This window comes from Elephantulus edwardii, unplaced genomic scaffold (assembly GCF_000299155.1).
Source record: "Elephantulus edwardii isolate Elephantulus edwardi_28Jun2011 unplaced genomic scaffold, EleEdw1.0 scaffold00083, whole genome shotgun sequence".
Classification (NCBI taxonomy): domain Eukaryota; kingdom Metazoa; phylum Chordata; class Mammalia; order Macroscelidea; family Macroscelididae; genus Elephantulus; species Elephantulus edwardii.
Genome location: NW_006399833.1, coordinates 5,000,022 through 5,022,028, shown reverse-complemented (window position 1 = coordinate 5,022,028; position 22,007 = coordinate 5,000,022). Strand labels below are relative to the sequence as shown.

Below are 22,007 nucleotides of genomic sequence, written 5' to 3'. Positions count from 1 at the left end.
ATTGGGATGGGTGTGTCGGAGACAGTGCGATTGGCACAGGACAGAGCAGAGTTTAGGGCTGTTGTACATAGGGTCGCTATGAGTCGCAAGCAACTCGATGGCACATAACAACAACAGTATAAATGGTATTGTTTTCTTGGTTTCCTTCTCTGTATTCCCTTTGTTACTGTAGAGGAATCCCAATGATTTTTGGATATTGATCTTGTATCCTGACACTCTACTAAATCGATCCCCTCTAACAGGTTTTTTGTTGAGTCCTTAGAGTTTTCTGTATACACTATCATATCATCTGCATGTCGGCAGTTTAACCATCTCTTTGTCAGTCCACATGTCTTTAATTTCCAATTCACACTTCCAATCCAATATTGAATATAAATGGTGACAATTTGCATCCTGTCTGACTCCTGTTCAAAAGGAAAATGTTTTTAGTCTTTCTCCATTGGAAATTATATTGGCTTTTGGTTTTGCATATATACTATTCATTATGTTGAGGAAATTCCCTACTATTGCAATTTTGCTCAGAGTCTTTCTCAGGAAGAGGTATTGGATTTTGTCAAATGATTTTTCTACATCAATTGCTAACATCATATGTCTTGTTTGTCACACAAGTGTTGAGGACTTTTGTTCATAGGGTTGCTCTGAGTTGTCTACAATTCAACAGCACTTAACAACACCAACAATGTGGTGGATTAAATTGATGGTTTTTCTTATGTTGAACCATCCTTGCATACCTGTTATGAATCCTACTTGGTCATGATGAATTATTTTTTTATTGTGCTTTGGATTCTATTAGCTAGAGTTTTGTTAACTTTTTTGCATCTGTATTCATTGGAGATACTAGTCTATAGTGTTATTTCTTGGTAATGTCTTTGCCTGGTTTCAGTATTAGGGTTATGCTTGCTTTGTAGAATATCTCTGGGAGTGTTCCTTCATTTTCTATTTTTTTAAGTATTTTAAGAAGAATTAGTGATAGGTCTTCTCTGAATATTTGGTAGAATTCAACTGTGAAGCTATTCGGTCCAGGACTTTTCTTGTGAGAAAGTCTTTTTATGACCTATTCAGTTTCTTCTTTTGTGATGTCTGTTCAGGTGTTCTACATCCCTCTTGGTCAATCTAGGTAGGGCATGGGCTTCAATGAATTTGTTAATTTTCTCTAAGTTTTTTTAATTTATCTGAGTATAGCTTTTCATAGTATTCCAATATTATCAATTTAATTTCATGGTTCTGTTGGTCACCTCTATCATTTCTTGATTGAGTTATCTGTGTCTTCTCTTTTTTTTCTTCTTTTTTTTTTTTAAGTTTGCCAATGGTTTGTCAATTTTATTGACCCTTTCAAAGAACCAGCTTCTGGTCTTATTGATGGTTTCAATTGTTTTTCTGTTCCCTGTCACGTTGATTTCAGCTCTTGTCCTTATAATTTCCTTTTTTTTTTTTTTTTTAGGCTGTAGAATTAGATTCTCGTTCTTTTTCTGGTTGGTGAAGGTGCTGAACTAGATAATTAATTTTTTTTTCTCTCTCCATTTTTTATGTGTGTGCCTATTGCTATGAACTGCCCTCTAAGGACTGCCTTAGCTGCATCCAAGAGATTTTGTTTGGTGTTTTGTATTTTCATTTTCATTCATTTCAAGGAACTTTTTATTTCATTCTTTATTTCTTTTTTATTTTATTTTTTATTTTCTTTTATTTCCTTTTTGTAGCTGAGAGTTATTTAGCTTCCACATGGGAGGTTTTGTAAGATTTACCCTCCTGTGGTTAATATATAGTCTTGTGGCATTGTGATCTGAGAAGATAATTTGTATTATTTCAGTATTTTTTAATTTGTTGAGGCAAGCTTTGCATACTAATATTTGATCGAGTCTGGAGAATGTACCATGTGCACTTGAGAAGAAAGTCAATTGAGTTTTAGTTGGGTGCAGTACCCTGAATATATCCGTATGGTGGAGTTGGCTGATTCTGTAGTCTAGATCTTCTGCATCTTTGTTGAGTTTCTTTTGAGTTGACCTATCCTTTGGTGATAGTGGTGTGTTGATGTCTCCTACCACTATTGTGTTGTTGTATTATGTCTTTCCTCAATTCTTTTTACTGTTGTTTTATGTATTTGCAGGTCTATCATCTTGTGCATAAATGTTGACCAAGGTTATGTCTTCAGTATACCCTTCCTTATCTTTTATGGTCGTTTCCATTCTGAAATCTATTTTATGAGAGATTAGGATTGCCATTCCTGCTTTTTTTGTGATTGCCATTTGATTGATATATTTTTCCCCCCCAGCCTTTGATTTTGAGTCTCTTTGTCTTCATTTTTCAGATGTGTCTCTTGTAAGCAACATGTTGGGGGGCTTTGTTTTTTTATCCATTCTGCTGCTCTTTTTCTCATGATTGGTGCATTTAGTCCATTCACATTAAGTGTGATTATTGTCAGGCCAGGTTTTACTGTTGCCATTTTGCTGTGTTTCTTTTTCTGTTGTTTCTGGTTACTGTGCTCCATGCACTTACCTTTGGTGTCTCCATGTGAAGAACTTTGCTTAAAATTTCTTTTAGTTTTGGTCTTTTTTTTCACATAGTCCTGAAGTTTCTTCTTTTCTGCAAAGAATCTAATTTCTCTTTCATATTTGATGGAGAGCTTTTCTGGGTATAGGATCTTTGGCTGGCAATTGTTTTCTTTCAACTTTTGGTATATGCTATCCCATTGTCTTGTAGGTCACGTGGTTTCTGCTGAGAAATCAGAGCTCAGTCTACTTGTTTCCTCTTTGTAGATGACTGTTTTTGTTGTGCGGCTTTTAGTATTCTATCTTTATCTTTTTATTTGGAGAATTTGACTATGACACGTCTTGATGTCTTTCTTTTGGGTCTAGACTATTTGGTGTTCACTGTGCTTCTTGAATGTGTATTTCTCTATTGGGAATTTTTATTATTGTACTTCTTCCACAATTTTCTCCGTGACTTCCTTATCAGTCCTATGAAATTCCAACCATGCGTATGTTGTTCCTTTTGATGATTTAAATGTTTTCTTCATTTTCTTTATCTTTCCTCTCTGATTTTTCTTCTAGTATGTTTCTGGCGAGGCTCTTGTCTTCCAGCTCATTGATTCTCTGTGCTATCTCTTCAGTTCTACTTTTTTTTTTTGTCCTACCATCATATTTGATACTTCTTCCAATTGGTCTTAATATTCTGGATTGCATTTTCATGCTTTTCTATTATTTCTAGTACTGTGTAAGCTGCACCCTCTCTATCTTTTGTTGATTTTTTAAGGTCTTGTACCACTTTATCTATACTATGAATTCCCTCTTCAATCTTTTGCATTTTCTTCCATATTTTTTCAAGTTGTTCCTCATCAATATATTTCTTATGGATCACTGTCTCTGGGGTCTTTACTCTCTAAGTGGCTTCCATTGTTTCTTCCATCATTTATATCTTCTTCTGTAGCTATTCAAATAACTCCCCATCAACATATTTGTTATGATTTTATCTATTTAGGGTATTCATTGTATCTGCTTTTTGAGAAGGGTTAATTTGGTTTTCCATGATGACTGTGGCAGACTGCTGCTCTCTTGACATCATGTGAGTCTTTTCTTAGTAGATGTTAGAGTGAAGGACCTGTTTTTGGTGTTCCTCTCTTGTCTTCTCAAAGGGGAATGACTGTTGCCCTCCAGAAACCGCTACTACACCTGACCTTTTCCGTTTAACATTATGAAATCCCATGTGATATAGATAGTCAGCAGTGTTCAAGGCCAAAATGCCTGTTTTATCTACTCTATAAGACAGTTCAATGGCAGGTCCTTGACTTCCTTCTTGTACTAGTTGCAGGTGATGTATTAACAGGATTTAGCATATTAGTGATGCCCATTATTTTTTGGCCTAAGGGCCACAGGCCTTAGGTCCCTAACCTGAAACAGAAATAGGCCAGAATGATAGACACGAGACAGAGGGAAGGCATGGATGTGACTGTGTACCAGGGAAGCGGGCTCGTCTCTCTGTAAGGCCTACTCTATTTGCTGGGACTGGCAGGAAGTGTATCACTCACTGACCTTAAAGGGAAATGTGACTCATCCTCCATTTTTGTGATCTGAAATGGTCATCCTCTGTTTTCATATAGCACTGATTTTTCACAAAATGACCTGGTCTTTGGCACTTAACCATGTTGACAAGTGAAGGATAGGTGTGTAACCCTGTCTTAACTTTTATTTCACCTTTGTATCTTAGATGCTTTCATTCAGGGCTCCTATATGCAGCCAGGAGTAGGAATAGACTAGAAGACACCTTACAACAACATATGGTAGGCATCCTGCTAGACTCTAAAACTACAATAGCCAAACCTCTTGTCCTTAAGGAGCTTCTAGTCTAATGGGGGACAGAAGGGGAATGACAAATAATAACAAGTGAACAAATTACTTAATAGCAGCTTCACATAGTGATATGCTGTTGTTGTCTGCTGTACAGCTGATTCTGACTTATGGTGACCTCATATGTGCAAGAGTAGAACTGCTCCTTAAGACTTTGAAGGCTTTTGGAACCAGATTGCCAGACCTATCTATCTTCCAGGGTGCTTCTGGATGGGTTCAAAACACCACTCTTTCAGCTAGTAATCATATAATTGGGTTCCTAACCATTTATGCCACCCCAGAGAAGCCAAATTATCCACAGAAGAAGGAAAAATGATAAAGTGATGGAGTGTAGATGGGGAGTAGGTTGGGCTACTTTGGACAGAGTGATCAAGAAGGGTGTCTCTGATACACAACATGAGGGTGAGCCTCGAGGAGATTATGTTGAGTGAACTACCACAAAAGGGCAAATACTGTATAACAACACTGTTATAAAATAGGACTGACATGAGAGGGTTGTGGAGAGAATGGAGAGGGGGAATGGATAGATAATGAACACTACAATAGGACAAATGAAGGGAATATGTGATTAAGCATTACATGTATGACAACAATCTGGAACTAGGGGTCCATTGCTGGTTGGGCTGGGAGGAGGTGAATGGGTAGGGGAATAAAATGTAGAATGAGAGAGAAAAAGAGAGAAAGAGAGAGTTAATTTAACCAATAGCTCCTATCCAAACAGCATTTGAACCACCTGTGTTTCAATGGTAGACACTTGTGCATATTTTCCTGTTTCTTTGTAGATAATGTGTTCATGGATATTAAACTATGGATAATTTGACCAGAAAAAAAGAAGAGTGTCTCTGACAAGGAGATGCGAGAGCTGATTTTTATAAGGGAGCCAGTCGTGTAAATATCAGGAAGAGTGTTCAGACAGAGAGAACTTTAGATGCTAAGACCCTGAGGTTTGAAAAAGCTCAGCGTTTTAGAGGAAGAACAAGTAGAAATTTAGACCTAAAGTGTGGGAGAAGCAGAGTGAGAAAAGACAAGACCCAGACAGAGAGGCAGGGTCAGGATCATGGTGTCCTTTAGAAGTTAAATGTGGTTTTTATTCTAAATGGAATGGGAAGCTTCAAAGGCTGAGGCTTGCATTTTTTTTAAAAGATCACTGTGCTGCTGGGTGGTGGGTTGGGGTGAGGCAACAAGCATAGAGACTGTTGCAGCAATCCAGGTGATAGGTGATGGCAATGGCATGGTGGACTAGGGTGATAGCCAAGAAAATGGAAGGAAGGAAATGGGTTTAAAATGTACAGTTTTAGAACTTTTTATTGGAGGGCATTTAAAATACATACACAAGTGAGGAGAAAGGCATAATCTCCCTGCATACCCTGTGCCCATCACCCAGCTTCAACAATTATCAACTCATGTTGTTGTTGTGTACCGTCAAGTCAGAACTGACCCATAGCTGACCCTCTGGTGGATTTTCAGAGGCATTTCATCGTAAGGGAGGAGATTGCGCATCCTTCTCCCGAGGAACAGCTGGTGGATTCAAACGGTGCAATTTTGGGATTGCAGTGCAGCTTCTTGCCACTAGGCTAATCAAGCTAATCACTTGATGTAAGTTAAGAATGTCTTATGTATATAAATGTTTACAACTGGTTTGTTTCAATCAGTATGCAAACAAGGTCTATACACTGAATTTTGCACATGTGTTTCTTAAGTTGTAATGTGTGTTTTTGAAGGAAGAGAAGGCCAGTATGAGTTGAATGTAGAGATCAAGTGAGAAATCAGTGAGTTGAAGATGGCTGGACCTGTCTCTGCTTACCGGCATGATATGGATAGATGACTCCAATGTTTTCCCACAAATCTTTCAATCATGTGGGCTCTACCAGGTGGCCAGAGAAACAAACTCATAGCACAAATGGCTTCCATGATGGTGCCTATTACTTCACAGAAACAAAGAGGTTTAATGGCCTCAATTTTTATTAGTTCTGTAGCTCTTGTGGCTTTAGTGGGTAGAGAATTGCACTGCCACCAGCTACTCCACAGAGAAAGGTGGAGAAATCTCCTCCCACGCGATTTACAGCCTTTGAAAGCCCACTGGAAGGTCATCAATGAGTCAGTCCTGACTTCACAGCAGTGGATGTGAGGGTTTTTAAAAAATATCTAGCCAACCAGAAAGAAACAGGGTAATAGTGGCATAGTTCAGTGGTTTGTTAATTTTCTAAAACATAATGAATGGGAAAGATTGTATGAAACACGACATGAACGAAGGTTGTTGTGAAATATGCAAACCAATATAAAATAAAGATTTTTAAAAAGAGGGTGGAAGCAAAGGGGTAAGGATGGGCGGGGGCAGGATAGTTAATCATAGGATAGTACATTTTGATGGATGGAGGGGAGGAGGTGAAGGAAATGGGAAGGATCCAGTGTGAAAAACAATGTGTTTGAACTTTGTAAGTAAACCAGTGTAAAATTTAAAAAATTAAAGAAAAGAAAGAGAGCCCTGGCATTGGAGATCAGAAACCTGGGTTTTAGATCTAGTTTCTGATGTAGGACTTTAAGCAAGTCACTGTACCTTTGCTAAGTTCATAGCTACTGTTTTGAGGCCCAAGTGACAATATATGTGAATACTGCCCCTTTCCTTCTGAGTTGCCCCCCCCATGCCATAATGATCATGATGTTTTCATCTCTTTACAAAGTATGATCCTATCTTGATAGCCACCTAGCCACATGTGGTTATCTAGTCCTGAAAATGTGACTCATCTGAATTGAGGTGTGCTGTAAATGTAAAGTGCATACTGGATTCATAAAACTGAACAGGAAAAAGGAATGTAAGATCTCAGTAATTCTTACTTGATTAAATGTTGACAATACTTATGACAAGTTGGGGGTAAAAAGCTCATGAAAGTTAAACACACTAATTCATTATTTTTTTAATGTGGCTTCTTGAAATTTTATAATACTTTATAGTAACTTGTGTTACATTGATGTTTGGACAGCGCTAGGGTAGTGTATTTTGCAAATGGGTTTGGTTTCTTTGTAGAGCATTTTCACACGGATTCTGGCCACTTCAGAGTTAGGCAAGGTAGGTCCAGCCTATACCTTTTGTACTGATGAGGACACTACAGCCGAAATGGATGAAGAGGCTTGCTTGCCCAGAGCCACACAGCTTGTTATTAGCAGAGAGACTATAATTCAGCTTTCGTGAGTGCTCGCCAATTCAGGGGGGTTTTCCCTATACCACACTGCCCCCTACAGTTCAGTTTGGTTTTGTCACAGCAGCCATAGTGTTTTCCTGTGTTAAGATTGTATGATCTTTGGTGTTATTACTCTGTTCACAGATTCATGCTTTTCCCTAACTCCCCTTCCCTTCCTTGTTATTATTTTAAGGATTTACCCAGATGCGATTTTACCTGGTTCCCTTCTGCCTTATAAAAAAGGGACCAAGGCCAATGACAGTACACGGTGATAAATTGTAGCACTGTTTCAAGCACAGCATTTCCACATGTAGTAGAATATGTAGTTCCACAGTGTGGACTGGAAAACAGAATCCCCATTTGACTGTAGAGATATCATCACTGCAAAACAGCTCTATTCATACAACAGCAGGGTATTTTGATAGGATGGGAATCAAGAAGCCAGGGGTTTTAGCCCATGTGTTCCAATATCTAATGCCATATAATGATCTCAGTTCTAATATCTGCTTAATGGGCACATTCACAGACATCTTTTGGACCCTCTGACAGCAAAAGTTGTGAGAAGAAAAATGGTAATACGTTTAAATTATTCTGGACTTTTCAGAGAAGACTCCACTCTCAAATCTAAAACCCAGAGTACCTCAACTAAATTACCACATTTCTTGTCACAATCTTCCTGTCAGAGTACACACAGAAGGTGCCTGCATCTTGGCAGGAGCTGCCAAGTAACCAGCCTATGAGATAAGCTTCACCTTCTTTCTCTTGTTCCCTGTGCAGTGATTGAACATCCCTGATTATCTGGATTGGTCCAGTTTCACATACTTTACCCCACTTCCCCTGTCAGCACATTCACACTTGTAGCCCACCGGTCCTCATGTGCAGATTGTTAAAAGAGAATCACAGCTGTGTGCCTCTGTTCAACGGCCCAGCAAGCACAGGGTAAGGCAAAAATGGAAGGAGTGAGGGGAAGCAGAAGAGCAGAAACTGGCAACTCCTGAGTTAACTAATGGGTGGATCAGAGTGGCTCGATAAGTGGTGGTGTCCTTCAGCTGAACCTTCTGAAACCCAGAAAACACCCCAGAGAGCTTGGGACTTGGAAGGGTAAGCCTGGGAACAGCTTGCAGCTTTCCTGGCTGTGGATGAGAAGGGATGCTCATGACAAGGACTGACTGTGACAGGGCCAGGGCCAGGGGATATCTTGTTAGCACAGATTGTTCAGCAGGTTCTCTGCCCTGGGAGGCAAGCTGAGCCCACAGCATAGTGTCTTGCCAAGACATTTATGTTGTTTTTTTTTTTTTGGCTGGGACGACGCTCTCCTCCACTTTGTGGCTTGAGCTCTCAGACACTCTCAGCGAGCAAGAGTCTAGAGGTTCTTTCTAATGTCTTTAAGAAAGTACAAGGGCCCCTTGTATTTACAAGGGAGAGCCTCATAGCCAGGGTGAGGACACGAAATGCTTCCTGGACACTCATTCCCTCACCATTTAAAACAGTTTTATTCTCTGGGTCATTATTCTATTGAATTCCCTCAGGATTTAGAAGTATGTTCAGTCTGTAGGCAGACAGAAGATGTCTAATACGATATAGACCTACTTAAAAACTCTTATGCACTACCAATCTTAGTGCTTTAGAGGCTTAGGGGAAAAGAAATCACATGGGCAGCCATAGCTTTAATAGACAGAGTAGGGAAGGCCGCTTAATGTATTTAAGAGACATATTCCACCAGGTGGCAGCACGCCTTGGTTTGAAATTTAAGATGACGAAATGGCATTTTCAAATACGTTTACATTCACTTTAACCCAAAGACCTTTTAAGTAGAAATTTTGTTCAGCACGAGACCTGGGCTACTTGAGACCCAGCAAATGGAGATATAGAAAAGAGAAAAGGCAAATAGAACCTCAGCCTGCTTTGAATTAGACATTTCACACAACACACACACATCCTCCACAATGCTATCTTCAATAAAAAGACAATACCAACAAAAAGCCCACATTCAAGCAAAACCAAACAAACAAAAGCACCTTGGAATTGGAAAATTAGGGGTTCAGCCAGCTTTCACTACTTTGGGGAACAGTCTCAGTATGTAAGGGGGAGAAAAAGCTACAAATGGGACTGGAGTGATGTTGTTACACCAACTGAGCCAGGTCACATCAAGAGGACAATGGGAGATGTGCCACTGCCACATTTAGCCACATTATTCTCTTTTATTCGCAGCTTACATTTAAGAAGCTTCATTGCCCGCTTTGCTGTCCCAATAGTTCTAAATGTGTTTGCCAAAATCCAAGCATCAGTGCTGTTTTAAACAACACCAATGAAATAGGCTCAATTAAGTTGCCTTGAAGGGCTCTATCCACTTTGGTAATGAACTTTTCTGTATTATAGGGGCCCAAAATATACTGGCGCGGGGGAGTGGTGGGGGAGAAGATCCCACTCTGCTGCTTGGATTCTTAATGTGTCCCTAGAGTTTGGGGAAAGCATGTCTCTTGTCTTTAAGTCATAGCCATGACTCTTAGCTTCCCCTCGTTAACTCAGGATATGAAGAACTGGAGACTGTCTCCTGATCTCCTTTGGTGTATTCCTAGGGCCATGTGGCCCTGTGGTCCCCCCAAAAAAGGAACTGCAGGACCCCCGGCCAAGTTCAGATAAAAGTACTCTTTTCTACTGAGGAGGATGGTGTGCTCATCATGTCACCAGGGAGAAAAGGGTCTTTCCTCCCATTTGAGTCCCAGGGTTTTACACAGTCCTCCACTTGGGGGTCAAAGAATCAAGCTCTTAGACTGTGCAAGGCAATTTAGTCATGTGGAAAAGGCCTGGGAGTGGAAATCAGGCCTGGCTCTCTCGGGGACTCTGTGACCTCTCACCATGTCACCAGTTGGTATAGAGTTGATTCTCACTCATGGTGACCCCGTGTGTGTGTGTGTGTGTGTGTGTGTGTGTGTGTGTGTGGTGGGGGCGGGGGAGAGAGGAGAGTGAAAACATTAACTATGCTCCATAGGTTTTCAGTGGCCTCAGTTTTTCTAAGTAGGTCACCAGGATTTTCTTTTGAGGCACCTCTGGGTGGACTCCAACCTCTAGTGTTTCGATTGGCAGCCCAATACCACTCAGGGATTCCTCTGTAATCTGTATAAGCTGCTTAACCCTCAGCATATTAGCTTCCTCTTCTATAATGTCGACATTAAATGCGTAATAATTCCTATGCTGTTAATATTGTTGTTATTGCTATGTAGCATCGAGTCAGAACTGAAAAACTTTGGTGAGTTTTTTAGAGGTAGTTAACCGCATGAGAGGAGACAGCCCATCTTTCTCCCAGAGCAGCTGGTGGATTCAAACCATGTGCCTTCAAAATTGTAAGGCAACTTCTTGCCACTAAGCTACTAGAGCTCCATATGTGTAGTATAAACACATGCAATAGTGTTTTGGGAGGAAGACATCTCTTCTTAAACCAAAGGAAACCTTGAATGAACGGACTAACTTAATTTCAGGCCCTACGTGCTTTGCAGGCTGTGATAAGAGCTTCAGCAAACCAAGCCTTCCTGATGGATCAATGGATCAATCAATCTGATTTCACATTGCCCTTTGAAATGAAATGTTATAACTTATGGCTTCTTTCCTCCTCCCCTTTAGGGATTTGAAACTCCTGGAGAAAGGGGAGAAAAGGGAATTCCTGGTGTGCCAGGACCTCGGGTATGAATCTAGAATGTTGCTTCTGTCAAGTCACCTGGCCCATTATTCTTTCTGGGTTGCTTCTTTCCATTCTGTAACTTTATGACAACCTAAGTTTCTCTCATTTCTCAACCCTCTGGCACGCCCCTCTGGCACGTCCTCTGTGCCTCTTAGCTCCATTCCCTTGGCTAAGAGGCTCCTTTGAATAAGGAATTATGCATTCCCTACTTTAGGTATCTCCTCGGCCTGTTTATTCTGCTAGCCCTCTTCTGGGCTTAAGAATGGCATTAGTGTTGTCTTGCTTTGATTCTGTCTATTCCAAGGGAATGCAAATGAGTGGTGTTGCAAGGATGGGATAAAAGGAGGGCTAAGCGCAATCTATATAAGACTGAAACAAGCCTGGGAAATTTTAGGATACAGTGAGTGCTATTTGGAGTGAACTGTTTTCAATAAGCTCACTTCAAAAAGAGAAATATCTATTAGCTTCTTTGATTCCTAGATTCAGGCACTTAGGTTTGGGGCTATTAAGCAGTTGGCCTTTCAAAAGTAGCACTTTAGACAGTTATGTTTTTAGCCTGGCCATGAAACTTGTAAGGGTCCTGTGGAGTAGCAAAATTACTATATTTACCCATTCCTTTCTCTTCTTGTCCCTACTCCCTTATCTTGAAAAGCATATAATCACCAACAAAGAATGCTTTTGGAGTTGGGCAGTAAAAGATCCTTCTATTGAAGAAAAACCTCATGATTTGGAACTAATGCACACCGAGTATAATTCTGGCCAGGACTCCCACCTAATTCCACCTAATATTCCATGTAGCTATTCAGACTGATGGGTCAGTTTTTAAGAAGGAAGGTAATTAGCCAGATCTAGGAGCATTCTCTTACCTGATTTTAAAACAAACATAAACAACAAAAAGTTTAATTGATTTACATTCGTGATTTTGCTGTTGTTGTTTCCCATCGAATTGGAACCAATTTGTAGCTGACCCTCCAGCAGGTTTTCAGAGGCAGTTAATCACACGGGAGGAGATTGCCCATCCTTCTCCCACAAAGCAGCTGATGGATTCGAACCAAATACCTTCAGGATTACAGCACAGCTTCTTGCCACTAGGCCAGTAAAAATCCTCAACTCAATTGAGTAGTTTTGTTATGTAAATCTAGTGGCTTTTTCTCATGTGGACTCTTAATCTTCCTAAGATGTATCTATTCTCTTTGCAGGGTCCTATGGGCTCAGAAGGCCAGTGGGGCCCTCCTGGGAATCAGGTATTTTGGTTACCAACATGAAAAGCTTTGTGTACATGATCTTAATCAACAGATCTTGTTTTTCTTCACATCTCCTTAAGTCCAAATGGAGATAATGCTTATAATACAAATTGTCCACCTCCCTTTAATACTCTGACTCATTCTCTTCCTTTGTTTTCACTTAAGAAAATGGAAAGCTGGGATCAGGTGTGGTGCCTTGGCAAGTCATGATGTCATAATACTTTGATGTGTTATCAAGGTCTAGCTCAGCCATCTTGGGCCTTGTGGCACTTCTACTCCCTTATGTACAAATTGGTTGCCTAGTGCTATACATAATTATATATATTTGTGGGGTTTTTTCCCCCTTTGTGACCGATTTATTTTACTCAGCATGGCATTTTCATGCCTAGTGCTGTATTGCCTTCCAGAAGACTTTGCAGATTCTCAAATTAAATAGAAGCCGATCCCTGGAATGCTAGACAAGATCCCTATGCCTTTTACCGTGACCTAACCCAAAGACTAGCCCCTTCCTATGATACTAGACATTCAACTTAATGGTAACTCTGTTTCTGTCACAGGGCAGAAAGGGTGCACCAGGTTTCCCTGGGATTCATGGATTGCCAGGAATTAAGGTAATGTTCTTGCGAAGTGACAAATCCAGGGTTTAGGGAGGTGGGACATTCAAGAATTACTATACACATCTGAGGTTTTAGATGCCACTCTTTTTCTCAAGAAACATGTGCAAGTAACTTTAAAACACACAAAATTACAAAAGTGTTGTGTATTCCATAGATACTACTTCATCAGTTGAGGGCCACGGGGTGGGAGCTGGTGAAGTCAAGTCCATTTCTATGATGAGAAGTCATTTGTTACCAATAATGTTGCAGGCTTTTTATTCTGTTAACTGTTTTTAAATTCTCTAATATTTGGTGCAGACAGTTCCTACCCCCATATGCTTGATATGCCACTGTATCTGATTGTGATACTCAAGTCCTTCTGTTGGGAGCTTTAGGATACCTTTGATTTCCTCTGCCTGGTATCTCTCTCAGTTATGCAGTGACAGTAGCAGAGTTCCAAGGCTTCTTGGGGTGGGCGGTAACCCCCCCAAAAAATAAAGCTAAAACTCTGCTCCTTCTGTGTTAGAACCTCTTGTTGCTGTTGTTCATTGCTGTCAAGTCAGAACTGATTCATAGCTGACCCTCCAGTGGGTTTTCAGAGGCTGAAATTGCACAGCAGGTGATTGCCTATTCTTCCCCTTCAGAATAGTGGTGGATTTGTACTGATTGCCTTCTGGTTGGCAGCACAACGCCTTACTACTTAGATGGATCCGTATTGTCTAGGTCTGTAATACAGTTTCTAAGTCTAGAAGGAGATCATCCTGCAGTAGGGCTGCAAAATTAAATTGGAATCCTTTATTCTGAATGGGTTTATAATTGAGTGATGGGCCTCTGGGCTACCTTATATTGTCTTCCTGTTGGTTCAGGACAGGGCAGGGTTCAGAGCTATGAGTTGAAGGCAGGCAGGGTTCAGAGCTATGAGTTGAAGGCAACTTGACAGCACGTAACAACAACAACAACAATAACAACATGGTTGACCCTGCAAAACAGGATATACAAGAGGAGGAACCTTACATTCCCTGAGGCTTGACTTTTAGGGCACATAGATCTTGAGTAGTGAATTTGTGAAAATATTTATGTTTAATAGATTTAATCTTTGCAGGGTAGCAAAGGTGCCAGTGGCCTTCCAGGCCCAAATTTTGCCATTGATACAGATGGTGCTGTGATCTCAGGTATGACTTTTCATTTATTTGAGCTCAGAAAAATACCTCTGGAAGTTCAAGTTTAACTAATTGCTGTTGGAACCAACTCATAGGTGCCCTGTCAGCAGGTTTCCAAAGCTGTAAATTGCATGAGAGGAGATAACGCATCTTTTGCCCTTTGAGCTGCTGGTGGGTTTGAACTGGCAGAGAGGCGTAGCCTTTGGATTAGCAATACAACTCCCTACAGACTAGGTCACCAGGAGTTAAATTTTCATTTCCTATAATTGTTATTAAAGGGTGCTCACTCTGGTAGCATAGTCTGTAAATTGACTGAGGTTTCCGTGTTCAATTGCCAGGAGCCTACGTGTATAACAAGAATAACAGACAGCCATGCCTTAAACCAAATGGAAGACATTTGAAACACTAAAATAGATAAATTGCTGTTGTTGTTGTGTACCGTAGAGTTGGAACCAACCAATAGCTGACCTTCCAGGGGGGTTTTCAGAGGCAGGTAATCACAAAGGAGAGTGCCCATCGTTCTCCCGCAGAGCAGCTGGTGGCCTTGAACCATGTGCCTTTGAGGTTGCAGTGCAGCTTCTTGCCACTAGGCTACCAGAGCTTTAGTCATAGGAAAATTCACCTAATACTTACCAGATCTTAGCATAGAAGTCAAGCCATAACCAGACAAGACCAATTCTGAACAATAATTGGAACGCTGGTTCTGTTAGGGCCATTATCATATAAGGCCATTAGCATCTGTGAGACCTGGAAAGAGCAAGAAAGGTCCTTTCTGGTACTAACTAGGCCCCACATTGTTTAGCATCAGAGATCAGATGAGGTGGCGCATGTTCAGGGTAGTATGACTATGGATGAAAAAAAGGCACATCTAACTTCTACAAGGCAACTCTATTTTTTCCTATGCACTTCCTGCTATTTGTGGAATTCCTCTGGGATTTATTTACTGTTTTTGTCTGTTTGTTTTTAATGGTAGGTTATCCTGGAGACCCAGGTCTACCAGGCTTACCTGGATTTAAAGGAGAGGAAGGCACCCGTGGCCCACCTGGCCCTTCTGGCATCCCTGGTCTCCCAGCAATTTCAACAGGTGAAAGAAACTAACCTCCCCTTGTAAATATCATTTCCGTATCTGCTCTAGTGTCCATATTGCCCTTCTGCACCCCTGGGTCTGGGTACACTCCTACACAATCTGAGGAAGCATAATAGACCATTGTCAATAAGTCCACCGGCAGCCCAGGGCTAATTAATGTATAGGCCAAGGGGGCCCAAGTGAGTGGCTTTCCTTTGGGCTAAATAATATTCCTGGACAGGAATTCCCAGGCTGCCTTGGAGGTTTGCAGCAACCAGAGAAGGTCTGGGTAGAGCTGTACCTCTAACTATGGATGTGCCATGTTGGCTTCTGCTTAGAATATTCAGAGGAAAATATGTACCCAGTTCTCTATATCTAACTCGGGTATTAAATGGTCTCAGGATCCTGTGCTTGAACCAGTCATCAGAGGGGATATCCCAAACACCATTCTATAGTAGCAAGGAGAGAAAGAGTATATACCAGGATCAGGGAAGCAGTGGTGTCCAGATCATTTAAAGGCACCAAAATAAAAACCTCCTGTAGATGGGCCTTCGAAGGATGATGTTGGTATTGTTGTTTTTTTTAGGTGCCATCGAGTCAAGTACATCGCATAGTGACCCTATGAACAAAAGATCTGAAACCACCCCTGTCCTATGCCATGCTCCCACTTCCTGACACACAAGAGCCCATTGCAGTAGTCACCCTGTCAGTCCACCTGGTTGAAAGTCTTCCTTTGCTTCGCTGACGCTCCAACCTTCCCAAAATCATATTTTCCTCATTTTAACGAACTTCCAGTCTGGGCTCTACCACGACATTATTTTATCTATCCTCTTTGTTTAGTGTTGATACAAAAGCCTTTTCTTTTTTTAATTGAAATGTTAATGAAAGTTTATATAGACATTGGAATTACACTCATTCATTATTGCACATTTTCCTCCCTGCCCACCCCTCCCCCAGTTCACCAGTTGGTTTTTCTCTTTGAAAAGTAAAAAAAAAAACCAACCCAACCTCAAACCAACTTTCATTATTATACAATCCCTCCCTCAAGTCCACTCCCCCATGCAGCTCTCATTCTGGACTCTTGTCATGAAAATAATACCTATTCATATATTCTTTTCAAATAGTTCTCCCCCTCATCTGTTTCAGTGCAGTGTATACATTATGTAAACCCTCTTTTCTTAGATTCCCCCTAACCACGATGTCAGTCCTGTTTTGTAACAGTGGCATTATGCAGTATTTGTCCCTTTGTGACTGAGGTATTTCACTCAGCGAAATATCCCCCAGGGTCACCCATTTTGTATTATATTTCATGAGTTCCTTGTTTTTCAATGCAGCATAATATTCCGTTCTGTGAATATACCACAGCTTCTCTATCCATTCGTTTCTTGATGGGCACTTGGGTTGTTTCCAATTTTTTATTTATTATTAATTTTCATGAAAATTTACAGAGACTTTGGATTTCCATTCATTCATTGTTGCATTTTTCTCCCTGCCCACCTCTCCCTCCCAGTTCACTCTTCTCTTTGAAAAGTAAAAGAAAAACTTTTTTCATTGCTCACCCCCACCCCCAAGTCCACTCCTTTATGCAGTCTTCATTCTGCATTCTTGTCATGACCACAATACCCAATCATATATTGCTTTTAAAGAGTTCTCTCTCTCATCTGTTTCAATGCAGTATACATAATTTATCCATTCTTTCTCAGTCTCACCCTGACCCTGATGTCAGTCCTGTTCTACAACAGTGGCACTATGCAGTATTTGTTCTTTTGTGACTAAGATATTTAACTCAGCATAATGTCCTCCAGGGTCACCCATTTTGAATAATATTTCATGAGTTCCTTGTCTTTCAATGCAGCATAGTATTCCATTGTGTGAATATACCACAGCTTCTCTAGCCATTTGTTTGTTGATGGCCACTTAGGTTGTTTAAAAATCTTTGCTATGGTGAACAAAGCCGCAATAAACATGGGTGTGCATATATCTGCTTGAGTGGCAGTTATGGTTTCTTTAGGTTATATTCCCAGTAGTGGAATTGCTCCCTCAAATGGTATTTCTATTTGCAACTTTTTGAGAGGGTGCCATACAGCCTTCCATAGTGGTTGCACCATTTTACACTCCCACCAACTGTGAATAAGTATTCCCTGTTTCTCCACAATCTCGCCAGCATTTGATTTTTGCTGTTCTGTTAAATTTTGCTATTTTTACTGGGGTGAGATGATATCTCATAGTTGTTTTGATTTGCATCTCTCTTAGAGCTAGGGATTTTGAACATTTCGTCATGTGCTTGCTCATCATCTGAAAATCTTCTTTGTTTAAGTGTCTGTTCATATCCTGTGCCCATTTTGCAATTGGGTCGTTTATCTTGTTGTGGAGCTCGAGTATTTTATAAATTCAAGATATAAGTCCCTTATCAGACATGTCATTACCTAATATTTTTTCCCAGTCTGTGGATTCCCTTTTTACTCTATTGGAGAAGTCTCTGGATGTGCATAGGGATTTTATTCTTAGAAGATCCCGTTCATCTCTTTTATCCTCTCCAGGTTGTAGGTTTTTCAGGATGCCTGGAAGACTGTTACTACTGTGGATTAGGGCTTCTAGAGTTCTTCCAAGCTTTTCTCTAATGAAGTTTATAGTCCTTGGTTTTAATCCTAGGTCCTTGATCCACTTTGAGTTTGTTTTTGTGTATGGAGTGACGTGTGGATCTTGCTTGAGTTTGAAGAGTTTTCCAGTTTTGCCAACATCATTTTTTAAAAAGGCTGTCGTTTCCCCACTTAACTCTTTTCATCTCTTTGTCAAAAATAGTTGACCATAGGTAGATGGGCTGATTTCTGTATTCTATTCCATTGATCTGTGTGTCAGTCATTGTACCAGTACCACACTGTCTTGACCACCACGGCAGTGTAGTAGGATTTGAAATCAGGGAATGAGAATGAGATGCACCTACCTTGTTTCTCTTTTTAAGGAGTGCTTTGCTTATTCGGGATCTCTTTCCATTCCAAATGAAATTGTAGATTGCTTTTCCATCTCATTGAAGAATGGAATTGGTACGGTTCAAATCCACCAGATGCTCTGCTGGAGAAGGAGGGGCAATCTCCTCCTGTACCAATCAGATCCGATTTGACGGTATACACACACAAAATAATAAAATAAGTAAAATAAAATAAAAGTTTTTTTTTTTAAAAAAAAAAAAGAATGGAATTGGTATTTGTATTGGGATTGTATTGAACGTGTAAATTGCCCTTGGTAGTATTGTCATTGTCACAATATTGGATCCTCCTATCCATGAGCAAGGGATATTCTTCCACTTCTCCAGGTCTCTTTATTTTTTTATTTTTGTGTGCGTGTGTGTGTGCATGTACCGTCAAATCAGATCTGACTGGGACAGAAGGAAATTGTCCCTCCTTCTCCGGCAGAGCATCTGGTGGATTTGAACCGTATACCTCTGGGATTGCAGTACAGCTTCTTTCCACTAGCCACCAGAGCTCCATTTTCTTGTAGTAATATTTTGTAATTTTCTTTGAATAGATCTTTTGTGTTTCTGGTTAGGTTTACTCCAAAGTATTTAATCTTGTGATTAGCTATTGTGAAGGGTATTGTTTTTCTTAGCTCCAGTTCTTTATTTTCTTTGTCACTGTAAAGAAATCCAGTTGTTTTTTTGTATGTTGATCTTGTATCCTTCCACTTTGTTGAATTGGTCGACTATGTCCAGTAGTTTTCTTGCTGTGTCTGTAGGATTTCCTAAGTATACTATCATACCATCTGCATATAGAGATAATTTTGCCTCTTCTTTGCCAATTTGGATCCCTCTTATTTCCCTCTCTTGCCTTATTGCTATCGTGAAGACTTTCAATACCATATTGAATAGGAGAGGTGATAGTGGGCATCCTTGCCTCGTTTCAGTTCTCAAAAGGAATACCTTTAATCTCTCTCCATTGATTACAGTGTTGGCTCTTGGGTTTGCATATATACTTTTTACCATGTTGAAGAAATTCCCCTCTAATCCTATTTTGCTGAGTGTTTTAATCAGGAAAGGGTGTTGGATTTTGTCAAAGGCCTTTTCTGCATCAATTGATAGGGTCATGTGGTTCTTGTTCTTTGCTTTGTTATTGTGAAGAATTATATTGATTGTTTTTCTTATATTGAACCATCCTAGCATCCCTGTTATGAATCCCACTTGGTCATGGTGAATTATTTTTTTATGTATCATTAGATTTGATTGTCCAGGATTTGATTCAGGATTTTTCCATCTATATTCATGAGAGATACTGCCCTATAGTTTTCTATGTGGTAGTGTCTTTACCTGGCTTTGGTATCAAGAATATGTTTGCTTAATAGAATGAGTCTGGGAGAATTCCATCTTTTTCTATTTTCTGAAATAGTTTATGTGTAATTGGTGACAGTACCTCTCTGAATGTTTGATAACATTTTCTTGTAAAACCATCTGGTGCAGGGCTTTTTTTTGGCTGGAAGTTGTTGTATTACCTTTTCAATTTCTTCTTTTGTAAAGGTTCTGTCCAGGTGATCAGTTTCAGTTGGTGTCATTTTAGGTAGATTGCGAATTTCAAAGTATTTGCCCATTTCCTTTAGGCTGTCATATGTCTTTTAAGTATAGTTTTAAATAATATTCCATTATTAGTCTTTTTATTTTAATTGGTTGTGTTTTGATGTTGGCTGTTTCATCTTTTATTCCGATTATTTGTTAGTTGTGCCAGAGGTTTGTCGATTTTATTGACCTTTTCAAAAAACCAGCTTCTGGTGTTGTTGATAGTTTCAATTGTTTTTCTGTTTCCCAGAGGTTTTGGTAAGTTGTGTTTTCATTGGCATTTGTTTCAAGAAACTTTTTAATTTCATTTTTTATTTCTTCTAGTACCCAGTCATGTTCAAGCAAGGTGTTGTTCAGCTTCCAAATGTACGTTTTTTTGCCCCTCTTTTATCCTCTTGTTATTAATTTTGTTGTGGTCTGAGAAGATGCTTTGTATTATTTCTGTGTTTTTTAATTAATTGATTCTTGCCTTGTGGCCCAAGATGTGATCTATTCTGGAGAACGTTCCATGCATATCAGAGAAGAAAGTATACTGTGCTTTGAGGGGGGGGTCCATTAGCCTATAAATATCTATGAGATGGAGTTGGTTTATTGTGTGGTTTAATTCTTCAGCATCTCTGTTGAGTTTCTTTCTGGTAGTGCTATCTTTTCTTGAGAATGGTGTATTGAAGTCTCCAGCTACTATAGTAGTGTTGTCTTTTTCCTTTTTCAGTTTTGTTAATGTTTGGTATATATATTTTTATGTCTATCATTTGGTGCATATTTATTATTGTTATGTCCTCATGTTCTATTGTCCCTTTAAGCATTATGTAGTGATCTTCCTTGTTCTTTGGGATGGTTTTATCATTGAAATTTATTTTATTAGAGATTAATATCACTACTCCTGCTTTTTTCTGGTTACCATTTGCTTGATATATTTTTTCCCCACACTTTTTAGTCTGTCTTTATCTTCACTTTTCAGGTGTGTCTCTTGTAGACAGCATATTGATGATTTTTTTTTTTTATCCAATCTCCTACCCTGCTTCTCTTCAGTGGTGCATTTAAACCATTCATATTCAGTGTGATTTTTGAGAGGCACGGTTTTATGTCTGTCATTGTATTGAGTTCTTTTTGGTGTTGTTGCTAGTTACTTTCATGCATCCTGCTTTCTGTGGCACGTCTGTAAAAAGACTGTCTCTCCATGTTTCCTGCAATGCTATTGGGGTTTTTTGGATTTGTTTTGGTGTTTTTTTTTTCCAAACTCCCTTAAGTTCTGATTTTCTGGGACTATCTTGAACTCTCCTTCATATTTGATGCACACTTTCGTCAGGTACAATATTCTTGGTTGACAGTTGTGTTCTTTGAGTGTTTGATATATATTATTCTACTGTCTTCTTGCTCGCATGGTTTCTGCTGAGTAATTTCCACTTAGTCTTATCTGTGCTCCCTAATAGGTTATTCTTTGTTTCTCCCTCACTGCTTTCAGAATTCTCTATCTTTGGTTCTGGCGAATTTAACTATGATATACCTTGATGTTTTTCTTTTGAGGTCTATTATATATGGTGTTCACTCAGCTTCATATATATATAATTTTCTCTCTCATTCTTCATTATGCCTGAGAAGTTTTCTTCCACAACATTTTCAGTGCCTTTACTTGCTTCTTCCTGCTCTGGGATTCCAATGATGCGCATGTTATTTCTCTTGATGGTGTCCCACATTATTCTTAGGTTTTCTTCTTTTTCCTTCCTTTTTGATTCTGCTTTTTGCTCTAGTTTATCAGTGTTGACAGTGCTATCTTCTATTTCACTGGTTCTGTGTTCCTGCTCCTCAACTCTGTTCAGGTGTCCCTCCATCATGTTGACAGCCTCTAAGATATTGGACCTTATATTTTGGAGCCTCTAATGTCTCCTTTGTTTTATCTGCATTGTTTTGGATTGTTTTTTTAAGCTCCTCCTGGTTTTTGCTTGAAGTGTCCTGTAAGTTTTTCCCTCACCCATTGAAAATATTCAGTCGTTGCTCTTTTAAATTCTGTGTCTGAAAGTTCCATCAGACTTTCTGGCTTCAGGAAATCCATTGATACGGTGTCACTTTTCTGGGGTGACATCTTGCTTTGCACTTGTTTAGGGTGTGAGATAGCTTGCTTCCTACATTAAATTGCTGTGGTAGAGATTTTCATAACTGAGGCAATGATAGGTTCTTGATCTGAAGTCACTGCTACAGA

General features: G+C 39.7%; 1 protein-coding gene across 1 annotated transcript in view; it reads left to right on the top strand.

The window, feature by feature from the left end:
* The window catches only part of COL4A6 (collagen, type IV, alpha 6), a 121,135-nt gene that overhangs the window by 46,611 nt on the left and 52,517 nt on the right, over positions 1-22,007 (top strand). Inside the window, exons 12-16 of the mRNA XM_006889949.1 lie at positions 11,141-11,200; positions 12,398-12,442; positions 13,000-13,053; positions 14,141-14,210; positions 15,172-15,282. Coding sequence (XP_006890011.1) covers positions 11,141-11,200; positions 12,398-12,442; positions 13,000-13,053; positions 14,141-14,210; positions 15,172-15,282 — 340 coding nt within the window. The remainder of the gene's footprint in view (positions 1-11,140; positions 11,201-12,397; positions 12,443-12,999; positions 13,054-14,140; positions 14,211-15,171; positions 15,283-22,007) is intronic.